The sequence below is a fragment of the Loxodonta africana genome, chromosome 2 (assembly GCF_030014295.1).
Source record: "Loxodonta africana isolate mLoxAfr1 chromosome 2, mLoxAfr1.hap2, whole genome shotgun sequence".
NCBI classification, from domain to species: domain Eukaryota; kingdom Metazoa; phylum Chordata; class Mammalia; order Proboscidea; family Elephantidae; genus Loxodonta; species Loxodonta africana.
The window spans coordinates 118,593,991-118,618,498 of NC_087343.1; the positions used below are offsets into that span (position 1 = coordinate 118,593,991).

General features: G+C 38.0%; 1 protein-coding gene across 1 annotated transcript in view; it reads left to right on the top strand.

The window, feature by feature from the left end:
- The window catches only part of MAN2A1 (mannosidase alpha class 2A member 1), a 183,476-nt gene that overhangs the window by 102,554 nt on the left and 56,414 nt on the right, over positions 1-24,508 (top strand). The window contains exons 13-15 of the mRNA XM_003404736.4: positions 18,712-18,877; positions 20,631-20,849; positions 21,592-21,714. Coding sequence (XP_003404784.2) covers positions 18,712-18,877; positions 20,631-20,849; positions 21,592-21,714 — 508 coding nt within the window. The remainder of the gene's footprint in view (positions 1-18,711; positions 18,878-20,630; positions 20,850-21,591; positions 21,715-24,508) is intronic.

The window sequence follows — 24,508 nt, forward strand, 5'->3', positions numbered from 1 at the left end:
TGGCCTCCTCTTCCACATCACCCCCACCCACACTGTATGCTCCAGCCCAATGACCATCAATTCTGCAATATACCATATTCTCTCTTACTTCTAGATCTTTGCTGCCTGGAAAAATAACCTACCTACCCTGCCCCCCAAACACACAATTTGCCTGATTAATACCGGAATATCTTTTAGGATTTAGTGTAGATATCACATCCTCTGGAAACATCCCAATATCCTTGAGTCAGGGCTAAGTGTCTCTCTTGTATGCTCTCATGGGATTATGCACTTGCCTACTATTGTTCCACTTACCACATGTATATTGTCTCTTCTCAGAGACTTGTTAATAAACTCTTTGAAGGCATGGGCTGTCTTGCTCATCATTCTAACATGGTACCTAGCAACCTTTGAGGAAAGTGACCTCGTGATATGTGCCAGGAACATTTGAACTGTTAATTGCTCTGGAGGAAATCCATCCTGCAGAAATGATCAACTATAGAGATAAAGAGAACTGGGGACAAAGATATGCATCTAAGCTTTTTTAATCATGTGAACAAATATTTTAAGAGACCTAAATGTTCAGCAATAATAAGGTATTAATCAGATTCTCTCAATAACAGAGACAGCATGCATGGTACTGGTGTATTCTGAGGCTTTAGCTCTAGTTTTTATGAGAACTGTCTCACAAGTTCCATAGAAAAATGAAGATGACTTATTTGTATTGAGAAGTTGCAAATAATTGAGTGAAATAAAGAAGAAGTGCATAGCACATAGGAGGTGTTCGCTAAATTAATGACTAAAAATGGAAGGTGGAGAGGGTGAGTATACGAGAAAGAGGTTATGCATGATATTTGATAGACAGTTAAGTGAAGTACATCTTTAAAATTAAGCAGCCCTTGAAGGAAAAGTTTGTCTGTAATGATGAATCTTTATGGGAAACTTTTTGCTTTGGAGAATCATCTTGCATTCAACATTGTCTTCCTTTAAGGTTAATGTTAAGCTTTTGGTGCTTGTAAGCCTCCCTTATGGTATCCGGTATCACTTTTTGAATGTATAACGTTTTACATTGGATTGATAGTATTCAACAGCATATAACTGAAATCTTATTACACTGGCTTCACAAGAAAGCAGTTGATTTTTTCCATGAATGGGTTCAGAGGTACATAGTTCCTTGTTGTTAGTTTCTGCCAAGCCAGTTCTGACTCATAGTGACCCCATGTATTGTAGAGTAAAACTTCTCCATAGGGTTTTCTTGGCCGTAATCAGAACAGAAGCAGGTTGTCAGGCCTTATCTTCCATACTGCTACCAACCTTTAGGTTAGTGGGAAAGCGGAAACTGTTTTTGTCGTCCAAGGACCTTGGGTAGGCAGTCTAAGACTTATGATATGTTTCATGAGATCAGCAAAGATCCAGGCTCCTTTTACTTTTCAATTCTGCCATTTTTAGGTTGCAGCTGTTGTTCTCAGGGTCTCAAAATAATTCCTACTTCTCCAGACTTTGCTTCTGTGTTGCTGGCACGAGAAAGGGGGAAGAGCAAAGGACAAGCATCATGCCCATGAAGTCTGCTTTCTTTGATTAAAGTGGGGGCACGATAACTTTCTGGGAAGCTCCACTTACTAGAATTCTAATTACATTTCATTGTTAAGTACTATGTCACATGGCCACCCCTAGCATGGGGAATCAAGGTTTTTTGTTAGTTTTGATTTTTTATCAAAGCATCCTCAGGAAAAATGTCGGTAATGGAGAATGGGAGAGAGGATTTGGGGTAGGCAGCTAGTAGTGTCTATTCATTAGGTTCATCAACTAGACCCAAGGGCAGTGACCATATGTTCTAATCATTGACTATTCTTCCTTGCCCCCTTCACCTCAGAGACTGGAGTTGTGTTCTATACATTGTAGAAAGCAGTCAGAGCTGAATAAATCAGTCCTGGGTGCTAAAAAAATGTTTTAAAACTTCCTCAAGACTCCTCATCAGTTAGGCAAAAAGCCATAGCAAACAAATCAAAGAAACTGGGTGATTTTCTGTTTATTCCTAAACTAAAACATAACTGGGTACTATAAAATTAAGAACTGGGGAAAAAAGATAAAGCTCATAAAATAAGAGCAAGCATCTTGATCCTATTGGGACTTGGGCTGTTCACACATTAAGAAAATATAGTATTCCTCAAACATTTACTGTTTCTCAGTGAGCTGTTTAGAACCACATTAAATGTGCTTATTCCCTGGTTTGGACAGTTATTCAAAGACAGATGTCTATTTTGCACTCCTGCCTCATGCTGGGATGTGTCCATGGTTTTGTTTCTCTTTCCTTTCTTGTTCTTTCTTGCTTATTACATACTCAGGCAGCGTCTCCTCTCCACAGGATCTTTGGGTTAGACTCTGCTGTGTAGACTGTCCCTAAGTTGTTATTAGTCGCTATTGAATCTGCTTTAACTCATGGCCCTACCTATAGCACAGTGAAACATCGCTCAGTCTTGTGCCATCTTCGTGATTATATTTGAATGCCTTCCAGCATGGGAGGCTCATCTTCCAGGAGTATGTCTGACAGTAGTCTATTGTGATCCATAGGGTTTTCACTGACTGATTTTTAGAAATAGATTGCCAGGCCTTGCTTCCTACTCCATCCTAGTCTGGAAGCTCTGCTGAAACCTCCACCATGGGTTACCCTGCTGGTATTTGAAATTCTGGTCTCACAGGTTCCGTAGCAACATGCAAGCAACACCACAGTCCAAGAAACTGACAGGTGGGTGGTGGGTCCATAATTACAGTTCTCAGTCTCTTACCTGGAATATTCAGGGATACATATATTACTAAATTCACAACTTTCTAATTTTAGGAAAGTAATTATTTGTATATAGCATATTACATAATGGAAACCCTGGTGGCGTAGTGGTTAAGTACTGCAGCTGCTAACCAAAGGATCGGCAGTTCAAATCTGCCAGGTGCTCCTTGGAAACTCTATGGGGCAGTTCTGCTCTGTCCTATAGGGTCGCTATGGGTCGGAATCTACTGGACGGCACTGGGTTTGGTTTTTTTTTTTTTTTTTTAATATTACATAATACTGTGGGGCCTGGGGCAGAACTCCTAATCAAATACTTTTTAAATTTCCGAATATTCAGATGAAGTAGGATAAATAAAGATCATATATAGCCTCCTGTCAGTTCTGCTGCTATCCATAAGGTTTTCACTGGCTAATGTTTGCAGAAGTAGATCGCCAGGTCCTTTTTCCCAGTCTATCTTAGTCTAGAATCCCCACCTCAATAAAAAACAAAACAAAACAAAAAAAAACCCCACAATTAGACCAATAAGCAACATTATGATAAATGGAGAAAAGATGGCAGTTGTCAAGGATTTCATTTTACTTGGATCCACAGTCAGTGCCCATGGAAGAAGCAGTCAAGAAATCAAACAGTGTATTGCATTTTGGGCAAATCTGCTGCAAAAAAAACCTCTTTCAGTGTTAAAACGCCAAGATGTCACTTTGAGGACTAAAGTGTGCCTGACCCAAGCCATGGTATTTTCAGTCACCTCATATGCATGTGAAAGCTGGCCAATGAATAAGGAAGATCAAAGAAGAATTGATGCCTTTAAATTATGATGTTGGCAAAGAATATTGAATATACCATGGACTGCCAGAAGAATGAACAACTCTGGGAAGAGATATGGCCAGAATGCTCCTTAGAAGCGAGGATGGCAAGACTTCATCTCATGTACTTTGGACATTTTATCAGGAGGGATCAGTCTCTGGGGAAGGACATCATGCTGGTAAAGTAGAGGGTCAATGAAAAAGAGGAGGACCCTCAGCAAGACAGATTGATGTAGTGGCTGCACAGCGGGCCCAGACATAGCAACGGCTGTGAGGATGGTGCAGGCTCGGGCGGTGTTGGTCGCTATGCCATTGTGCATAGGGTGCCCTGTGAGCCATGGCACTTAACAACGTGTCAGTTCAGGTTTGGTTTTAATGCCAAATGAGTTATGAAAAATCTTTTTTTTTTTTTTCCAGAGCTTTTTTGGATTTTGCGTATATTTTGCAGAGATTGTAGACCTGTAGAAACATATAGTTTGGGAGAATTATGAAATTGTTTAAAATAAATAATAAGTTTCCTAATACACAGCAAAGCAGGAACTACCTTGACTCTTCTGAATGGCATCAGAATAATACCGTGCATCCGTGGGTGCCTCCGCAGTTCTTCTCTGTCCTAATTCCTGTTCCCTAAAAAACTGTTGGAAAGTGTCTCTGAACAGTCTTTGCTAGCTGAGGAGTGCTGACTCTTCACCCCTTTCCACCACATTCCGTATGAGTACTTATTTCTTGTTGTTGACTTTTTTTTTTCTTTGCAAGAGTCCTCTTCTTTACTGAGTGCTCTACCTTTGAGTGTTCAGCTTCTTGATTATCAGCATTATATTTTTTATTTCCTATTTCATTCTTTTACTTCCTGAAATAATACTTTTTATACATCTTGCATTAGGCAGTTTAATGTTTATGCTAGGCTGCCCTTGTACTTACAGACTGCTGTGATTTTGTTTCTAGGTACAGAATTATTTTAGAGTTTATTTGTGGAAGTGGTTAAATAGACTGTGTTTTAAATGATGGTCTTAAGTTTTTATTTCTTGAAAAGCAATGGCAAAGTAGTTAAGTCTTAAGTGAACACCTGCTAAATTGCCTGGTTAGTCTATGTTTTAATTGCCTTTTTATCATTTATACTTTAAATCAAACTTTCTTAACTAGCTGTGCGGTTCTAGTTTATTGTTGCCAGATTATTATACAATGAATTAGGTTTATGTGGTGTGTTTTAGTTGTGTGGTTTATCTAATGAAATTAAAGTGATTTTGCTGGTAGCTTACAACATCTTGCAGTTATGCCATCAAGGGCCATAATCAGGAAATGCATGAGATGGGGAAGAAAATATGTGCCTGTATGTGTAGGATTATAACGGGATATTTTGATGCACCACGGTACAAAGGCAGAGATAGCTTGGGGACTGCCATCTATAAGCTAGGCAGAAGTATAGTGATTTCCAGCTAAGATATTTGGAAATACATGACTTTGTAGAAGCTAAGAAAAACTGTGGGAACGAGATGAGATGGCATCAAAGAATAGCGGACATTTAGTCTTGGTGTCTGCTAGGTAATGGGGATTTGGAATGATTCTATTCTATGATTGCTGTAGCTCCCATGTTTTCTACCTCCTTCTCCCATTAGATGGAATTATATAATGCACTATGAAAGTGTTAAAGTCAATTAAATTCTGAAATATGAGTGACTTTTAAGTGATTTGTACTGGGGTGAGGGGAAGTTGATGATCATATGAGAGCAATTCCTTCGTTGTTTATTTTTTCTCATTTCTTACAAGCTTAATCCTCATCCATCTGTCTACCTTCTTTTCTTCCCACAGTCCATCATATCTTCTGAAATTGCTAAAATAAAGCTAATTAACCCAAAGCAGTTCAGGGCTTAGACTGAAGTGATGTGGCGTATTTCAAAGTCTTCCATTCTTCTGAACCAGATTTTTTTTCCTTCTAAATGCAGATTAATAAAGCGTGCACTACAAGAGGAACAAGGAAAAGGATTTTAGTGAAGGTATCCTGATCCTGAAAAAGTCAGGGAGGGCTTCAAGCCCATCTTGGACTTCAGAACACTTCACAGCTTTGTGGTAAAAGAAAAATTTTACATAGAGCCTTTGGACTTATTTATTTCATCCTTATTTGGAGAGTAGCATTACTTTTTTATTTTTTTAGGCAAGAATATAACGTGTGAAACTGGGCTGCTTGACACATTAAAATGTACCTGGGGTCTCAGATTTGTTGTAGGTACTTAACATATACTCAAAATATTATCGGCAGTTGGTTGGCTTGTGTGTTTTTCTTCGAAATGTGTTCCCAGTCCCTTGTGACATTGTGTTTGCGTTCACTGTGAGTGATGTTTTCTCCAGTGTTTTGTATCTTCTTCAGTCACTTCACTGGATTGTATAGTACAGTGTCTTTCCCGGGACCAATACTGTTTCTAAAAGTGTTTTGAAAATAGAAAGTGGTTTGTGTTTTGTTGTTTTCATTTTTACACTGCTTATATGATGGCTCGTAGCGTGAAGAGATGTAGCACCAATAAAAAGTTGTTGTTTTTTCTTCTTCTCACCTGGAAACTTCACACCAGATAGATTTCAGTTGTCGACAAAGATACGCAATGTGAATACAAACGTATTTTTGCCATTTCTGCCTTCGACAAAACAACCTTATTTTACAGCATTAACTTTTAAAGTCTTTTTTTATTTGTGAAAATCAGTCTGTTTATGTACTGTGTGTTCTTCCAAAGTTACATTCTGTTCATTGGAGAAATGAAATTTTCTTCAGTAGATGAAAATTACATTTTGATTGAACATCGTTTCTTAACGCAGTCACCCATAAATATAATGTCTTTCGCTGTCTTTCTAGGAAATGGCTACAGATGTGATTTCTGAATTGACAAGAAAATAGAACATTTTAATGTTTTAGGTAAAACAGATGGTATTTTTGTTTTAGGGAAAACTAGCTCAGAGTGAAAGCAGCTTAATTGGTGACAAGACTCTTGGGTCAACCAATTATGTACATTTTTTTTGTGTCTCTTTATTGCTTTAATACCAAAAGTTTTAGAATAGTTATAAAGAAATAGTTATCCTTTTTATTGACTTACCATTTTCTGTCATATACTAGAGATAGTTCTAAGAATTTTTTCAGTTCCCTTTTGTTTATGAAAGTTGTAAAATTGCATGTTGATTCTACATCGGTTACATTTATCCTATTAGACATGTTTTTCCCATTCTGAGAAAACCCTGAAATTTGTAGTTGTACTTTTGAGGGTTAACACTGTAATTCACTGTATTGAGTTGCATTTCCAGTTAAAAATTCAATTCAGATAACATTTATGATAATAACTCTTTCATTTCCATATCATTGAACTTTGAACAGACCTCACTGTCAGATGTCTGGGAAGAGCACAGTATTGTGAAGGGAGCCCTGGAATGGGAGGCTGGGGACTGATGTTGGTCCCAGCTCTGTCACTAACCAGCTTCATTTTTTGCAATCCCAGTTACATTTACTGTGTGTCATGGGGGGAGGGTGCTGAAGTAGGTAGTCCCCAGGGTCACTTCCAGTTGGCATTTGATTCTCTTGTCTGTTCAAGTGTAAGTCATTTATAAAGCATCCACTTGCATAAATGCCAGGAAAGGAAGTTTTTTGGATAGAGAGCTCAAATTTGTAGTTGTGCTTTTGAGGGTTAGCACTTTAATTCATTGTATTGCCTTGGACTTGCAGTTACAAATTCAGATAACATTTATGATACTAACTCTTTTATTTCTGTATCATTGAGCTTTGGACAGACCTTGCTGTCAGATGCCTGGGGACAGCACAGTATTGTAAAGGAAGCCCTGAACAGGCCTGTCCAATAACTGGGACTTAGGATAAGGAAACTGTTTTCTAAAATATTGCCCAGTATTGCGAAACGAAGACCTCATGTAAAGCAATTGCTCCCCTACTATCTCTTAGAAAAAGTAAGAGCTTGCCGAAAGAACTGACTGTGTTGTCATCACCAGCAACTGGGGAAAGTAACCTGGATGTCATCACCACAAAGAAACTACCTTTTCCCCCATCTGCCACCTCAGGTGCTTGGAAGCTTTCAGAGTGAAGGTTCTTGGCTGGGTGGATATAGAGCAGTCTGATGAAGCCGTGTTCACAGTGACTTGGGGAGGGTCATGGGTGCTGCAGATGGGCATCTGTGCTTCTGACATATACACCTTGGGTGCCTCACCCACTGGAGGAGAAGAGCAGGGCCATTTTCCCTACCTCCAAGCAGCTTCAGAGCCTGACTACTTGAGTTTGAATCCAGGCTCTATCACTTAATTAGCTGAACCACACTATGCATCTGTAAAATGGGCATGATATTGGGACTTAACCTCACAGAATGATTGTGAAGCTGAAAGGAGTTAATTCAAGTAAAACGCATACTGTATGCTAGGCACTGTTTCAAAGGCTTGGTAAGTGCTTATTGCTGTTAGTTGTTTTTGAGTCGATTCCAACTCATGGCGACCACGTTTGTGCAGCATAGAACCCCATTGGGTTTTCAGGTTGTGACTTTTCGGAAGCCGATGGCCAGGTCTATCTTCTGAGGCACCTCTGGGTGGATTCAAACCACCAACCTTTTGGCTACTAGTCAGTTGGTTAACTGTTTGTGCTACCAGGGACTGCTGATAAGTGCTAGCAGTTGTAGTTGTTATTGTTACCATAGCATCTGAAAAACACTGTACCACCTGCCAGGTTAAATTTACTTTGAGGTAAAAATAGCAAAATATCCCTTAAGATAGTGTTTTATTTAACTTACTGCTTTGTCTGTTAGTTTCAAAAACAAACAATTCTGCACCCAAATATTTTGTAATATATATCTTTCTGGAATATTTAATGAATAGTCAAAGCTTAAGAACTTTTATAGTAACATTTCACGGAATTCGCAGTTTAAGGAGAGTAAGCATTTGCACAGGTTAAATATTTAGTTGACAAAAGCAATTTTAGGCACTGTGTCCTGGTGGTACAGTGGTTAAGAGCTCACCTGCTAACCAGCAGTTCAAATCTACCAGCTGCTCTTTGGAAACCCTATGGGGCAGTTCTACTCTATCCTATACGGTTGCTATGAGTTGGAATAGACTTGGCGGCAGCAGGTATCATATTATTGGAGCCCTGGTGGTGCAGGGGAAACCCTGGTGGTGTAGTGGTTAAGTGTTTGTCTTTTAACCAAAAGGTCGGCAGTTTGAATCCACCAGGTATTCCTTGAAAACCCTATGGGGCAACTCTATACTGTTCTGTAAGGTCGGTATGAGTTGGAATCAACTCAATGGCAAGGAGTTTTTTTATGGGTGGGGCAGTGGCTAAGAGCTCGGCTACTAACCAAAAAGCTGGCAGTTTGAATCAACCAGCCGCTCCTTAGAAACCCTATGGGGCAGTTCTGCCCTGTCCTATAGGGTTGCTGTGAGTTGGAATCCACTCGACAACAATGGGTTTATGTTTTTTGTTTTTTGGTATCATATTCTAGCTTATTGAAGATCAGCTTTGAATTTGGATTCGTTCACACATGTAGTGGGCTCGTTTACCTTCCGTCTGAATCTTGTCCTTGGACAAGTGACTCTCCCTGGGATGATAGACTTATAATATTTTTGCCTGTGAATTTTAAGAAAGATAGTTCTCCTAAATACAGGAAAAAATGATGAAATGAACTTTTGTGATTAGGAAGGTCAGGTAACATTTTTATACTACTATATTCAAGTAAAATACTAATTTTTCTAGCCATGAGAAAGCATGTACCATCATACTGAATTTTTTTCTTGTTAGGTCAAGTCATATAAGTTTCTAGAAACTATCATTTATAGTGTTTTCTCCTGCGAATATAAATTCGAATTTCTGGTTATCTGAGATAAACTAGATTATTATTACATAGTTTTTAGAAGAATTTTTGTGGAAGAATGGTTCAGTGTTTGTCAAATGGAGAAAGCCTGTTAAATAGAATGGAGTCCCTGAGTGGCACAAAAGGTTAGTGCCCTTGGCTGTTAACCGAAAGGTTGGAAGTGTGACTCCACCCAGAGATGCATCAAAAGAAAGGCCTGGCGATCTGCTTCTGAAAAATCCATTGAAAACCCTATGGGGCACAGTTCTACTCTGTCACACTTGGCCTCCATGAGTCAGAGTTGACTCAGTGGCAGCTGGTTTTTATTACATCGGAATAAAAAGGAGCCGTCGGAACCTGTATGAAACATTTTGTGCATATGTGCCTTTCTCCAGTGCAAGGGGTCCTGCATAAGGTAGTCAAAGATGAAAAAAATAAACAGAATTTTATAAGGTGGAGAACAGCTATCTTGGTCAGTGTGAGGGGCTGTCAGCCGTTTGCTCTATAGAAAGTGCAGGTGTTGTTTTTTTTTGTTTGCTTTCTCATTATTGTTAGCTGTGTGCCCTTGCACTAGGGCAGCAGGAGTTTCTGGGGCACATCAAGCCTGGTAGCCAATGCATGAGGAAGTGGGGAGAGTACTACATGGGAGAGAGGGTCAGAGGGCTAGACATGCTATTTCCATCTTTGCCTGAAGCCAGCTCCAAGGGCCCCAAGCTTTTCTCATTGCTCCTTGCTCACTTCCCCATCCACCTTTTCCAGGACTCAAGATTTTCTCTGACCTGTGTTTGGTGATAAAACTGGAGTTTAGTTTACATTTTTCAAAAGGAATAGTGCAGCCTGGTGTATTAGATTTAATTGCTGCTGTAACAAATTACCACAGACTTAGTTGGCTCAAGAAAACACAAATATATCATAGTTCTGGAGGTCAGAAGTTCAAAGTCAGTTTCACTGGGATAAAGTCAAGGTGTCAGCACGGCTGGTTCTTTCGGGAGGCTGAGAGGAAACTCTGTTTCCTTGCCATTTTCAGCTTCTACGTACTGTCTGCATTTCTTGGCTGTGGCCCCTCCCTCACACCTCTCCATCCTCTTGCTTTTGTTGTCACAGTCCCTATGCCTGACTCTGATCCTCCTGCCTCCCTCTTATAAGGACCCTTGTGATTACATTGGGCACACTTGGATAATCCAGGATCATTTCCACATCTCAAGATCCTTAATCACATCTGCACATTCCCATTTACCATGTAAGATAACACATTAGGACATGGACGTTATGAGCGACCATTATTCTGCCAGCAACGTCTGGAAACCTGATTTTCATATTTCCAGGGAAAAGGGATTCTGGAAAATTTCAGATATTTCATTTAGGTTTCAGATACTTTAGGTAATTAGGAGCATCAGGACTGATCTGTATGGCAGTTCCGCAGGCACTTTGAGTTCATGAAATCCAAGTCTGGATTCATCACCGTCATCCTGAAACCATCTCTTCTCCGTATTCATCTTTAGGTGTTCAATCTTGGTTAATGATACCAGCATCTTTATCTCATTCTAACTGGAAGCCAGGACTTGTAGAAGACTTACCCTTCTCTTTTACTATACAGCCTTTTCCAAGGAATCCAAAGAACTCCTACTGATAGGACATCCTACAGATTTCTCAAATTTGTCGTTTTCTATTTCTACCTTAACTTAGGTAGACCTCTAACTTAGGTCTTCACCTTTCCTACCTGGGCTGTTGTAGCTATCTACTTGGTCTTAAACCATCTCTTCATCTGGCAACTAGAATACAGATAGTTCCTGATGTAGGACATATTCGAGTTACAATGAATTACACTTACAACCATCTTTTTTGTTTTTGTACACCTTATCGTTAGTAATATGTATTACATATGATGTTGCAGTACACAATTTGCTGATGTTATCGTTCTCAGGGGTTCACTTGCTGATGTTCACTGTTACGATTTACTGTTCAAAACACTGCCGTATAGCAGGCTATGAAAACTAAAAACAAACAAAAAAAAGAGGTCTTCAACTTACGTCAGAACCAGCTTATAACAGAGTCATTGGAACTCTGTTATAAGTTGGGGCCTACCTGTAGCTGTTGAAAATATGGCCATGTTAAACCCTTCAGTCATTCCCCGCCACCTACATAATAAGGTCCAAGGTCCTTGTAAGGCCATAAAGACACCCCACTCCTCACTGTGATTTGAGATTTATCTCCCTCTCTAACTTTGTATATTCTAATCTTAGAGATTCACTTAACTGTCTAGATCCTAGTAGTATTGAAAGGTCTCTGTATCCTGAAAATAGCATTCTTTTTAGTGTATCTGTGCCTTCATTCTTACAGTCCTCTACCGGGAACATATTTCCTCGCCATTCTTTGTCTGACTACTTTTTTCCCCACTCCTTTGAAAAAGTTGTTTACTTTTGTTGTTGTTTTTCTGATTTATTAAAACAATGCATACTTTTTGTATAATAGTGTTTTATATCTAGAATTATAGAAAAGACCTGCAGAATATTCATAATCCGGAACTAGAGGAAATATCTCTGTTAACAGTTTAATATATTATTTACATTCATAAAAATTTTAACTTAATAACCACACATGGTATCCTTCTATCTGTCCTTTTTTTTTTTTGCTCGTTAATTTAGCCATAAGCCAAATGATTACTTTGTGTGTATTCTATGCAGCTGTGCATTTAAATACTGCCCCCCCCATGTTATCAGTACTCTTGTATCAGTTTTGCTGTGTTACCGCATGTGTGATTCTATTAATTTCTTTTATTTCGACTTAATATGTACCTTATACCAAAAATGACTTTTAAAGCAGCTCAGTGACCTGGGTTAATTAAAACCTTCACTCCCCTGTCCAGCGTCAGTGTCTCTCATCAGGACACCTGGAAGGGTCTTGTAAGGGAAAGAAGAAAAATTGTTATTGAGATTTTACTTTGTGCCAGGTCTGAGCTAGGTGGTTTTCCAGATGTTTTGTCATTTCACCCTAACAATCGTAATACCAACCTTGTTTTCTCTCTTTATATATGAGGAAATTAAGGCTTGGGGAAGTAAAATAATTGCCCAGAACTTCTCAAATTATAAGTGGCATGGTGGAGGTGTGAGCTTGGATGTGCCTGACTCCAGAGCTGAGTGTGATTTTTGAAAACCTTATATATCTCTAAAAGACTCCTTTTGTTTTTAATATCTTGATTATTTCTGATGACTAATGTGGTTGGCATTGTGATTTAAACCTAGGAAAACCAGGTAGAATATATCAAAAGGACTTACAAATCCAGAAATTGCTATTTTTCTCAACATATAAATGCAATATATTTTCATATTCAGAATAGCATATAAAGCTTACTCTTCTTTAGGTTGTGTTCCACTAATGAGGCTACTTGGAGAAGATTAATGTACTCTTATTTGAAATGAATTTGTTAGCATGCAGTTATTGCCTATGAATCAGAAAAACTGAGCTCTTGTCTTTGCTTTGTACTTAACACTCTGTGATCTTGGATCTGTCATTTTCTCTAGCTCTGCAAAGGGGTTAATTACCTATTGTGCTGACCTGAAAAACATTTTTTGAGAAATCAAAATAATAAAAATGAAAGCGCTCTGAAAAAAAAACTATAAAGCCCCACACTAGTGCTATTTGTAAATGATAAATTCTCCAAATCACATTTTTCTCCATTCACTCATTCATTCATCAAACATTTATTCACCATGATTCGGTGCCAGGTACTATGCTAGCTATATGAAGTTACAATTACTTTTCATATAAACTTCTGGTGCTTACTTGACTGGTTTTAAATTGCATTTATAGAGGACTTGAAAACACGTATATTTCATTTTTATCTTCCTTACATATTCATAAAAATATGTAACGTTTTATATATATTTTTTCAAATACTACTTTATAAATGTTTCTTCAAGTATTGTTTTCATAAATGTTCCCTCAAATATTGTTGCTGCTTCCCTCATGTGATGAAGTCCTAAGATAAGCACCCTAGTATATTGCAGGACTTTTTTCTATTTCAGTAATAGTTTATAAATTTTCTTTCATGAATATAATATAAATCACTTTCTGTGTAACCTGAGCTTCCTGAGGAAAGAGGCTCTGTAGGGATCTTCAGCATTGCTGAGGAGAAAGTTTTTCACGTAAGAATTTGGAACTAAGGGAAATTAAGCATTTCTTAAAAATTGCCGTAGGAAACCTCAGCTGTCAATAAAAAGTCCTTATGCTTTTGGCTGGAGAGAGAAGCAGCTTAAAAAAAAAGGTTGTTGTGGCCCTTGTTAGCTCGGTGAGTCTAGGTAGTGTATCTAGGCCTGCTGTCCCTCTATTTCCTTATCTGTCTGATGAGAAGGATGAAAGGGTGTGCCTTGTAGGGCTGTCCATACAGGCCTGAGGACTGGGCCAGGCATATAGGAAGTACTCTGTGAACGAGAGCTCCACGTCCCTCTGACCAAGGGACATATTCCTTCCACTCTGTCCATCAGCCAGTCCTAGAGGGAAGACTGTGGGGTCCTTGTCTGTGTTTACTTTTTAGTGGGCACTGATTAGATGTGCCTCAAAGAGAGGACTCAGAGATTGCCACAGTTGTCTTCTCAACATGACATGAATAATTTCCACCAAAGGGATGAGGGAGTTCTAAGTCTATTTGTCTTAAGTAGCATATTCAAGGAAAGAACCTTAAAATGATTCCTTATTTGAAGTGGACATACAGATGACCTTTTTTTTTTTTTTTTTTACCCCATTGTGATTTAGATGAAGGTTTACAGGGCAAATTAGTTTCTTATTAATACACATATTGTTTCGTGACATCAGTTGCCAACCCCATGACATGTCAACACTCTCCTCTTCTCGAACTTGGTTCCTCATTACCAGCTTTCTTGCCCCCTCCTGCCTTCTAGTCCTTGCCCCTGGGCTGGTGTGCCCCTTTAGTCTCATTTTGTTTTATGGGCCTGTCTACTCCTTGGCTGAAGGGCAAACCTCAGGGATGACTTCAGTATCAAGTTAAAAGGATGCCCAGGGGCCATACTCTCAGGGTATCTCCTGTTTCTGTCACTCCAGTATAGTCTGGTCTTGTTTTGTTTGAGTTAGAATTTTGTTTTACATTTTTCTTCAGCTCTACCCTGGACCCTCTATTGTGATCCCTATCAGAGCAGTCAGTTGTGGTAGCCAGGCACCATCTAGTTGTGCTGGACTCAGTCTGGTGGAGGCTGTGGCACTTGTGGGCCGTTAGTCCTTTGGACTAATCTTTTCCTTATGTTTTTGGTGGGTTTTTTTGGTTGATTTTCTTCATTCTCGCTTGCTCCAGACAGCATAGGACTAGTAGAGTGTCTTAGATGGCCATTCACAAGGTTTTAAGACCCCAGATGCTACTTACCAAAGTAGAATATAGAACATTTTCTTTATAAACTATGTTATACCAGTTGAGCTAGATGTCCCCGAGACCATGACCCCTAGCCCTTAGGCTCGTAATTCAGGCCCTCAGGGAGTTTGGATGTGTCTGTGAAGCTTCCATGACCTTGGCTTGGTCTAGTTGTGCTTACTTCCCCAGTACTGTGTACTCTTACCCTTCACCAGAGTTACCACTAATCTATTGTCTATTTAGCGTTTTTCCCTCCCCACCCTTCTTCTCCCTTGTAACCTTTCTGTGTGTAAACATTTTCATGAGTTTTTATAATAGTGGTCTCAACCCTTTTTTTCCCGTCCCGCCCAAAGCAGATCATTTTCTGCCCTCTGGTTTGATTGGCAGGTAACATATGAGTACTTTTTCTGCATGAGGCAAGGGTCGTTCCATCCATATAGAGAGTCGAAATAATTTCCAGTAACCCCACCTTGTGGGGGCCCAGCATCACAATGAGAACCAGGAAGCTGATGTAACTTTATGACAGATGGTAGATACAAAGGTATTGCTAATGTGGCAGGGGGAGGGTGGAGCTCTGAGCTTCTTATACAGTTACCTCAAAAGTAAAATAGAGATTAACTATCCTCATTTTCAGGATATAAATATTACTCTTACCTTTTGTTAGTGCTGATCAAATATTAATAGTTTTCAGTAAGCTAGTATGATACTATGATATGATATTGAAACCTGTTGCCTTTTTTTCACAGCTTGTGGACTTAAAAACTCATATTTGGGGATAATGAGAGTATAACAAAACATGATAATGATAATGAAAATTTGGTTAATTTGCAGTAATGTGTTTATTTCCAAAGGAAATATAATTTATAGATGATCATGCTTTTTCTTTACTCTGCCTAAACTGTGCAGAGACATGAGTTTGTGTGTGTATGTGTGTCAGATAAATTTGCACTGTGATGCACTTGAAGAACTTGCTGTGAATCTCTAATTACGTGAAAGAATTATTTTCTTAGTGCAGCATTATACTCATTATATATTCTACACATTTAGTTTTTGAATAGATTCCTGGCATGATAATTACATAATCATTCAGTACAGTAGAAACATCATTATGGTCAAATACTAATTAGCTACTAAAATGAAACAAAACAGAACCTAGTTCACAGCTTGTTATGAAAAGTGATTTAATATTGTAGAAAACCAAATGTATGGTTAAAATTATTATTTGCTTAAAATGTGAGTCATTTTTTTTCCCCATGGAGAAGAGTCAGTGTTCTGGATGCTTATTATCTAATTTATTGCTTGGGAACACATTGTATTTTATTATCAGAGACTTCCTGACCAGCTCTGTGTAGTAGAGCATCCAGAGAACCTGCCAGTGGGGATTCTTGCTTAGTGGGCTGCAGATGACCGGGGTGCCTTGGGGCTCTCAATGCAGAATTAGGCTCTCTGAGGGCTCTTCCAGGCCACATTTTCTAGAGTTTTCTAGAGTTCTTCACATACTAGCTCTCTAAGTTTCTGGAAACATAGGATTTGGTGGTAAATCACTCATTTCTGGAGGACTGGTTTGAACATCTTTAGTGCTGTGAAGATAAGTGATTCTCAACAGTTTTTCTTCATCACTGCATCTGAGGAATTTGGTACAGTCTTGGAGGTAACAGTGAATCTTGGCATCGGTGATTCTCCAGGTGTGTTTGTAATAGGAAAACAAGCAGGTTAAATGTATACTGTGGTGGAGGGGAAGTGGAAAGATGCAAGTAAAATCCCTCAAGTAGCTGTCGAACAGATCTCTCAAGGGAGCGTTACCTTCACTCTTCTTGAGAATTGCTTCTGTACATAAAATGGGGCTTTATCCACTACTCAGAGCCCCTGGGTGGTTCAAACAGTTAAGCACTCGGCTGCTAACCAAAAAATTGGAGGTTCAAGTCCACCCAGAGGTACCTCAGAAGAAAAGCCTGGTGATCTACTTCAGAAAAATCAACTATTAAAAGCCCTATGGAGCACAGTTCTACTCTGGCACACACAGGGCCACTGTGAGTCAGAATTAACTTGACAGCAACTGGTATCTACTAATAGAAGGTTTGAGCCCCCTTTGGAAATATACTTGGGACTAAATGACTTCATTTTCTCTTATATACATATGGAATTTTGAGGAACATAAGCAACATAATCTAAGTCTTATTAAACTGATGTATACTGTAAGCTTAATAGGAATTAGACACATTCATGTTGTTATATTGTCACCTTTAGTATTTCAGGATATTGTTTAATTCATAAATGTTTCTCCTGGTAAATATTTTATAAGTCAGATTTTTCCCAGATTTTATGTTATATCCTCTTTCTTTTTCTTTATTCTCTCCCCTTGTCCTTCTCTTTTTGGCCTCTGTACGTACTTGTTTGCTCTCTTAATGAATGGTTTGTAATGTAATTGAGAACAAAAATACACACGATGCACACATGGAGGTTGAAAGAGTGTTACTAGGCTTCCTGATACATTACAATAAATGATGCTAGCTTGCTTCCTACCACCTCCAATATAACTACCGTATGTGAGGAGAGTGGGTTGTTGGTGTGTGTGTGTGTGTGATTATTCAGTTCTGTGTTCCTGCACTTATAAAATTATGTAAAAACTCGTTGCTATCGAGTTGATTCTGACTCATACCAGTCCTATAGGACAGAGTAGACTACCCCATAAGGTTTCCAAGGAGTGGCTGGTGGATTTGAACTGCAGTCCTTTTGGTTAGCAGCCAATCTCTTAACCACTGTGCCACAAAAAATTTCATATCATGAAAATACGCACTAATAAATCAGTGAGTTATACAATTAGTCAGATGTCCTTATTTAATTCACCCTCAGATTATCCATTTATTGGAAGATAATATGATGCAAATTGATTATGAAGTAAATTCTTAATCTTTCAAAGGATGTGGATTTCATGAAGTTTATGACGTGTTGTTCTGGACTGTTCCTATTCACAGGCAAAATCATGAAACACTGGGGATCTGGCAGAAAATCAAGGATGTCCAGTGCTTCAAATGAGAATTATTTGAGTATTAAAGAATTGAGAGAGGCCTTTACTAATTTTTTTTTTTTTTTAGGAAAAATGATGACATCCTCAAATATTTAAAAAAAAAAAAAAAAAGTTTAAAAACCACCCTGTGAAACTTAAATGTTATATGAAGGATGTCATAATGTGCTAATGTAAAATATAGTCAGAAAAATTCTGGCAAAAATCTCAATTATTTTGTATCCCTTCTAAGACTTGCCCATAGTGGCAAATATTGCTTAAACTTATTTTTAAAAGTCTTTATTTTCCTTTTTCTAGCTAAGTCTCAACTTTTTTTGTACCACTATTTGTTATAAAATTTTGACCCCTATTTGAAGTGGATTCACTTCAAGTGTCCTTTCTTCCAGAATTGACTTTCTTGGATAATAAAGGTCTCCTGTATATAAAATAAACGTTTGAATTATGTGATCTGCATGTACAGCCATATTTTTTTTTGCTGTGTTAATGGTCTAAAATGAATGCCGAATTTTTAGTTTCAGTTAATCATGGCTAAATTGCAAACAGACAAATTATGTAATTTTTATTCAGTGAGACTAGGCAGGGACCAGAGTTATTAGTTGCATAGAGCTGATTCTTTTAGACAGCTCAATAAAACCATATTTATATAGGTTATTTTCTGGGCTATGGAAATAACTCGATTACAGTTCTATTAATGCCTTCCATTTGTAAAACATTTTATAATTTAGAAAGTGCTTTTGAATCCTATTATTTCATAACCCTTTGTACTGTTTGCTTATTTGTTGTGATGAAATTGCCTATTCTCTAGAAGTTCTGCAGAGTGTTCCTTGTAATTCTTCTCCATTTGTTGCCTCTATTACTATCGGTTTTAACCTGAGGTCTTACAAGAGTGTGAAAGAAGTGAAAATACTTTGAGATCCCAGTAGTGAAGCTGCTGTTTTTGCAGGTACCTTGTGGTCTACAATCCTTCAGAACAAGACCAGAATTCGGTGGTCTCAGTCTATGTGAGTTCCCCCACTGTGCAAGTGTTCTCCGCTACCGGAAAACCTGTGGAAATTCAAGTCAGTGCAGTTTGGGATACACCAAATGCTCTTTCACAAACAGCCTATGAGGTATGTTGTTGGCATAAATGAGGCACGGTAAAGAAAGAGTGGCCAGTGTATAGTCTGTATATGCATATGTGACCTGTGGAGCCGTCATGTTTGTGTATGTGAAGTAGTTCAGAGTTGTAAATACCAGAGAGCTTAACTGACCAGTTAAGTGACACTAAAGGAAAATAGATTTTATGTTTCCTCAGATTTTAGTGTCTACATTAGTATGTATAGTGTTTGTTATTCTCATATGGTATTATATATATTAGTAGTAGTACATACTGTTAGTATGTACTTGTATATCTTTGTTGGTATGTATATTGTAGCTTTATTCCAAAGTAATCATTACTTATAAAAATTGGGATTTTTTTGGTCTAACTCAGTTTAACAATAGTTATGCATATTGAAATTGAGATAAAGACCACCCGTCTAAATAACTTTGGATAGTTTGAACGTTTAATTACAAAGATAACATATAACAAGCCACAGAACTACTCCTTAAACAGCTAAGATGCTTCTTTTCTGAGATATAATTATGGAAAATCTGGGCACAAGTAATAGGCATCTTTTTGAAAGTTTCTTAAAATAAGCATTGTTAAACTGAGCCCTGCATCACTAGAAAGGTTGGACTTTTTAGAGTCTGAAGTGCAATTCGAACTATACTTCTGAAGATGCAGCCATAAACTTGTATGGTGGAATGCAGTCAAGTCTATTCCTACTCATAACTAACCCTAACTCATTGTCCTCAATTCAATTCCAACTCATAGCGACCCTATAAGGCAGAGTGGAACTGCCCCATAGGGTTTCCAAGGAGCAGCTGGTGGATTTGAACTGCCGACCTTTCGGTGAGCAGCCAAACTCTTAATCACTAATCACCAGTGCCCCACTCCTACTCATAAAAAAAAAAAAAAAAATTGCCGTTGAGTCAATTCTGACTCATAGCGACCCTACAGGACAGAGTAGAACTCCCCCACAGGGTGTCCAAGAAGCACCTGGTGAATTTGAACTGCCGACCTTTTGGTTAGCAACCGTACCACTTAACCACTACACCACCAGGGTTTCCTTCCTGCTCATAAAACCAAACGAAACCCACAGCCGTCGAGTCGATTCCGACCCACAGAGGAATCTCTAAAAGAGGTTGTTAACACCCGTTTGTGGCTGCTGTTATAAATGCCTCATCCTCTTGGTAGAAAGGGAAGAGTCTAATACAAGGGTTGATCGTATTTTCCAGGCAACACTCCATCTAGAAAAAGGAACAGTGTCTCCTGGAAGGCAGGGTCACGTCCTGTGCTATGTGTATCACCATACCTGCCTTGTTCATGTCTGGTAAACCCCAGGCATTCAATGACTGGTGCTGCCTACACTAATGGTGTTTAATATTTATATTATTACATTTGCCATTTTTGTTTTCAATATACTGAAATAGAGCAATATTATGAAAGTTTTTTTCTAATAATTAGAAGAGATCATGTTCACAATAAGCCTGTACCTTCACAGAGAATTTCCTCTATAAACATCCATTAAGAGCACTGTAGGACAGTTGAGGATGGTCACATAATTTCACATATTAGATGGAAATATGAAAGCCCTTCATAAGCCTGTTGGGTTGGGGTAACTGAGATGTAGATACTCTACCTATAAATTATTGAAACATATTATTATGTTGTCTTTTTAAAAAATGTCATTTTTTGTTGTTTTTGCTTAAAGTATAAGTGGTTATTCTTTCAGTAGGTTACACTTCTCTTTAATAAATTACCTCCGCTATCTTTTAAAGATCTCTTTTCTAGCGCATGTACCACCATTGGGATTGAAAGTGTATAAGATTTTGGAATCAGCAAGTTCAAAGCCATCCTTAGCTGATTATGTTCTATATAATGGTAAAACAGAAGTTAGAGGAATTTTCAACATAAAGAATATAAAAAGTGCTGAAGAAGATATAATGCTAGAGAACTCCTTTATTAAACTTTGGTTTGGTCAATCTGGGCTTATGCAGGTATGTTCACCTAAGTTGTTCTGGAATTCATAGACACTTTATCACTTTACTACATGTGGAGATTACTTATGCAAAGGGAAAATAGGTGTACTTAGGTAGGACTGTACCTGATATTCTGGGCGACAGGATGGATGAGCTATGTCTATGTCTGCCTCCTCCTTGTGGTCCACAGTAACCAGTGCTACTCACGAGTGTCATCTGTGAATACTGCTGCCCTGTCAACAGCCTGTTAGTGGTCCAGGAGTTAAGTACAGAAATTGTGAGTTAAGAAAGTTTTATGGAAAATTTTAAAGCAATTTGACAGTAAATTTATGTCTGTTGACTCTGGTCCTAAAAAATTTGAGTGTGCATCTAGTATGTCACTTTGATTTCATTTTTCTGGTAATTTTGCTTTTATTGTACTGTACACAAATATTGGTTTATGTAGATTGGAAATAAAAAACAAACCTGCCACATCACAACAGAAAGTTTGACAAGCAGTGGTCTAGACCCTTAATTTGTGTATGTCTTTTCTTGACGAAGTGTATTCTGGCTTTCTGTCCCTGAGATTTGAAGGTTTCAAATCTCAAGGCTAACTATAAAGGTTGGAGTGATCAACCAGTGACTTTGAGTATTAGAAATTTAATGTTTTTCAATCTATTCTGATAGGTTTTTTTTTTTTAATTAACATACACATGGAAACAGATGCAACATGATTAATATGTTAAATAGTGAGTTGCCTTTTAAATTTTTTTATTCTTAGAAAATGGTAAATAAAGAAGACGGTAAACATCATGAAGTGAAACTGCAATTCTCATGGTATGGAACCACAAATAAAAAAGACAAAAGTGGTGCGTACCTCTTCTTACCTGATGGGGAAGCCAGGGTAAGTGCTGATGAGATGAGCAGTCAGTAGATACATGTTGAAAGAGTAATGAGAAAAAAAATGTTTCGTTGTTTGATCCTCTGTTAAGGATAGATGAGCTTTTGGGTTCAATATTCTAACCCTTTATTGATACCTAGCAGCTCATAATTGGAAGTTAGATAAATAATTTTTCAGAGAGAGAATACGGTTAGGATGCTACAATGAACAAATGCCCAATGAAATTTGAAGTTAGAAGGCAGCTAGATTTGACTTGTGGTGCTGTGGTGCCACTCTATACATATACAGCACGAGCATCTCTATGTACATAGAGAATATTTAGCCATATGTGAAAAATCAATTGTCCGTTGGACCTTGCGTTGCTCCTTAACTTTTAGCACTGAAAAACAGAAAAACAGAGCGTAGGTTTGTTTGTTTCCTACCTTTGACTATAAAGGCAGTATATGCAAATTCTGGCACATTTTGAAAATGCAGAAAACAAAACAAAAAAAACAGTAAAAATTACCAACTATTCCATAAGCCAGTGAAAACCACTGCCAATATTTTGATGCATTTTTTATTGTCTTTTGTTCTAGGCATATCCTTCTCCCCTCCTTCCCATTTTGTCTTATTGCATGCACATATTTTATTTTACATTTGTAAAAATGCTCACACTCTAGTGGTATATTCTTTGAAAACACAACCTTAATATATACTGGTATCTTAAGAATCCCCTGTGGTTTGGTTTAGGTTTTTTTATTGTTGTATATGTACTTTTTCCTCCAGTTCTTCACTGTTATAAAATTGTGATAAGCATTCTTTGCAGCATTCTTTTTATGCAAGTGTGATTATTTCCTGAGAAGAATTTTCCAGAAGAGTCATTTTCCGTAAATTTAGGGAGCCTTTTAAGGCTTTTGATACATACTGCTAATTTTCCCCCCAGAAAGACTGCATAAATTTCCACTCCTACCATGTGTTTTGAGAATAGTTCTCTAATATTCTATTGTACCTCTGAGAGCTAGCCATATTAAAAGCCTTGCCAGTAATAACTGAAGCATACTTTACTGTTAAGATTTTTTTTCATATGATTACTAGTGAGGTTGAACTTTTTTTGTACATTTATCTTTTTATGTGTGTGAGTTTCTTAAGTTCCCTGAAATCAGTTTTTGTGTATAGTATAGTAAACACAAGGAACCCTGGTGGCACAGTGGTTAAGTGCTCAGCTGCTAACCGAAAGGTTGGCGGTTCATACCCCACCCAGCAGCTCTGCGGGAGAAAGACCCGGTGATCTCCTCCTGTAAAAATTACAGCCTAGAAAACCCCTACGGGGCAGTTCTGCTCTCTCACATCGGGTCACTGAATTGAAAATCGATGGTACCCAAAAACAACAATAGTAAACACATTCTTTTTTCCTACTTTTTGCAAAATTTTCCCAGTTTGTCATTTAATCTGTTATTTATTTTTCTGTTACAGTAGTTTTTGGTTTTTGTGTTGTCAATTCTGTATTTTTTTTAGAGTTTCTTCCTTTGCTTTCATAGTTATATAGGACTCCCTGCCTGAGTATCAATATCCACCTTCTTTTTTTGCTGTTTAGGGGCCTGTGTCCTGAAAAAGTTACTGTTGTTCTGCAGTTGTAGGAAAACCTGCTAACCAGAGTCAAATACTAGATCGTAAGGGATCGTGTAGGCCACACTAAGAATTCTAGTTTTTGTTTGTTTTAAATCATTGAGGAATTAATGAAAGGTCACAACAGCTTATGGTAGGTATTACAGATGGGCAGTGGATCCTAAGTATAAACTGTGTCAGAATTTTCTTACCAGCTTTTGAAACTGGACAGGTATTTTGTTTCATTTGACTGGTCTTACACTTTTTTTTTTAAAAAAAAGTAGCTTTGTTATGGAATATTATACATAGATAACAGTAACTAATTTTTTAAGGCCGTTTTATCATTAAAATAGCTCTAATGTCAGATAGAGCCCTGGCGGCAAAGTGGTTAAGAGCTCAGGCTGCTAACCAAAAAGTCAGTAGCTCAAATCTGCCAGCCACTCCTTGGAAACCCTATGGGGCAGTTCTGCTCTGTCCTGTAGGGTCTCCATGAGTCAGAATTGACTCAACAGCACACAGCACAACATAGCAATGTCAGATAGGAAGATCAAATTCTATATTATCATATATTTACAAAGAGAAATTAAATGACCATCCAGGAAAGAGGCAGTATTGGAAAGAGGCAGGAGCCCAGGAATTGCCATCCAGGGTTCTCATCCCTTTGTTTCACGCTGTGTGGTAGATGCACACACTTTGTCAAGTGTAAAAGCATTATATTAATTTCAGAATATTTTTCCCTAGCCAAAGAGGTATATTTGGAAGGAAATTACACAATTCTGAAAATAATATACTAAAGTAGCTCACATTGCAAACCTGGCCTTTTTATGCCATTGCCATGCTAAGGCTTCTAATACTTAAGAAAATAAATTCTTCAGAAGTGCTTTAAATTTGTTCCTATGCCACTTAAATTATGTGGTTTCTCATATTTTCTTGAATTTAGATGCTAAATAATGAAGGTTAAACCAGTGATTTCCAAGTAGTTTTTTTCAAGTTTGTAATTTTGCTTTGTATCCAGCTCCATCTTCAAGTATGTTTTATAGCACAGTAAGCCTAAGTGTGATTAAACTGTGTTTTTGAATCTTGCCTCCTGTTTGTTTAGATGACTCCCTGTGGTTTTCCTTGCCCTGTGCCCTGACCCCTGAACATTAGGGGGCCATGCTTGTGTTAAATGTCTACTTGAGAAAATGTCAGTGCTGTGGAACCATTTCTAATT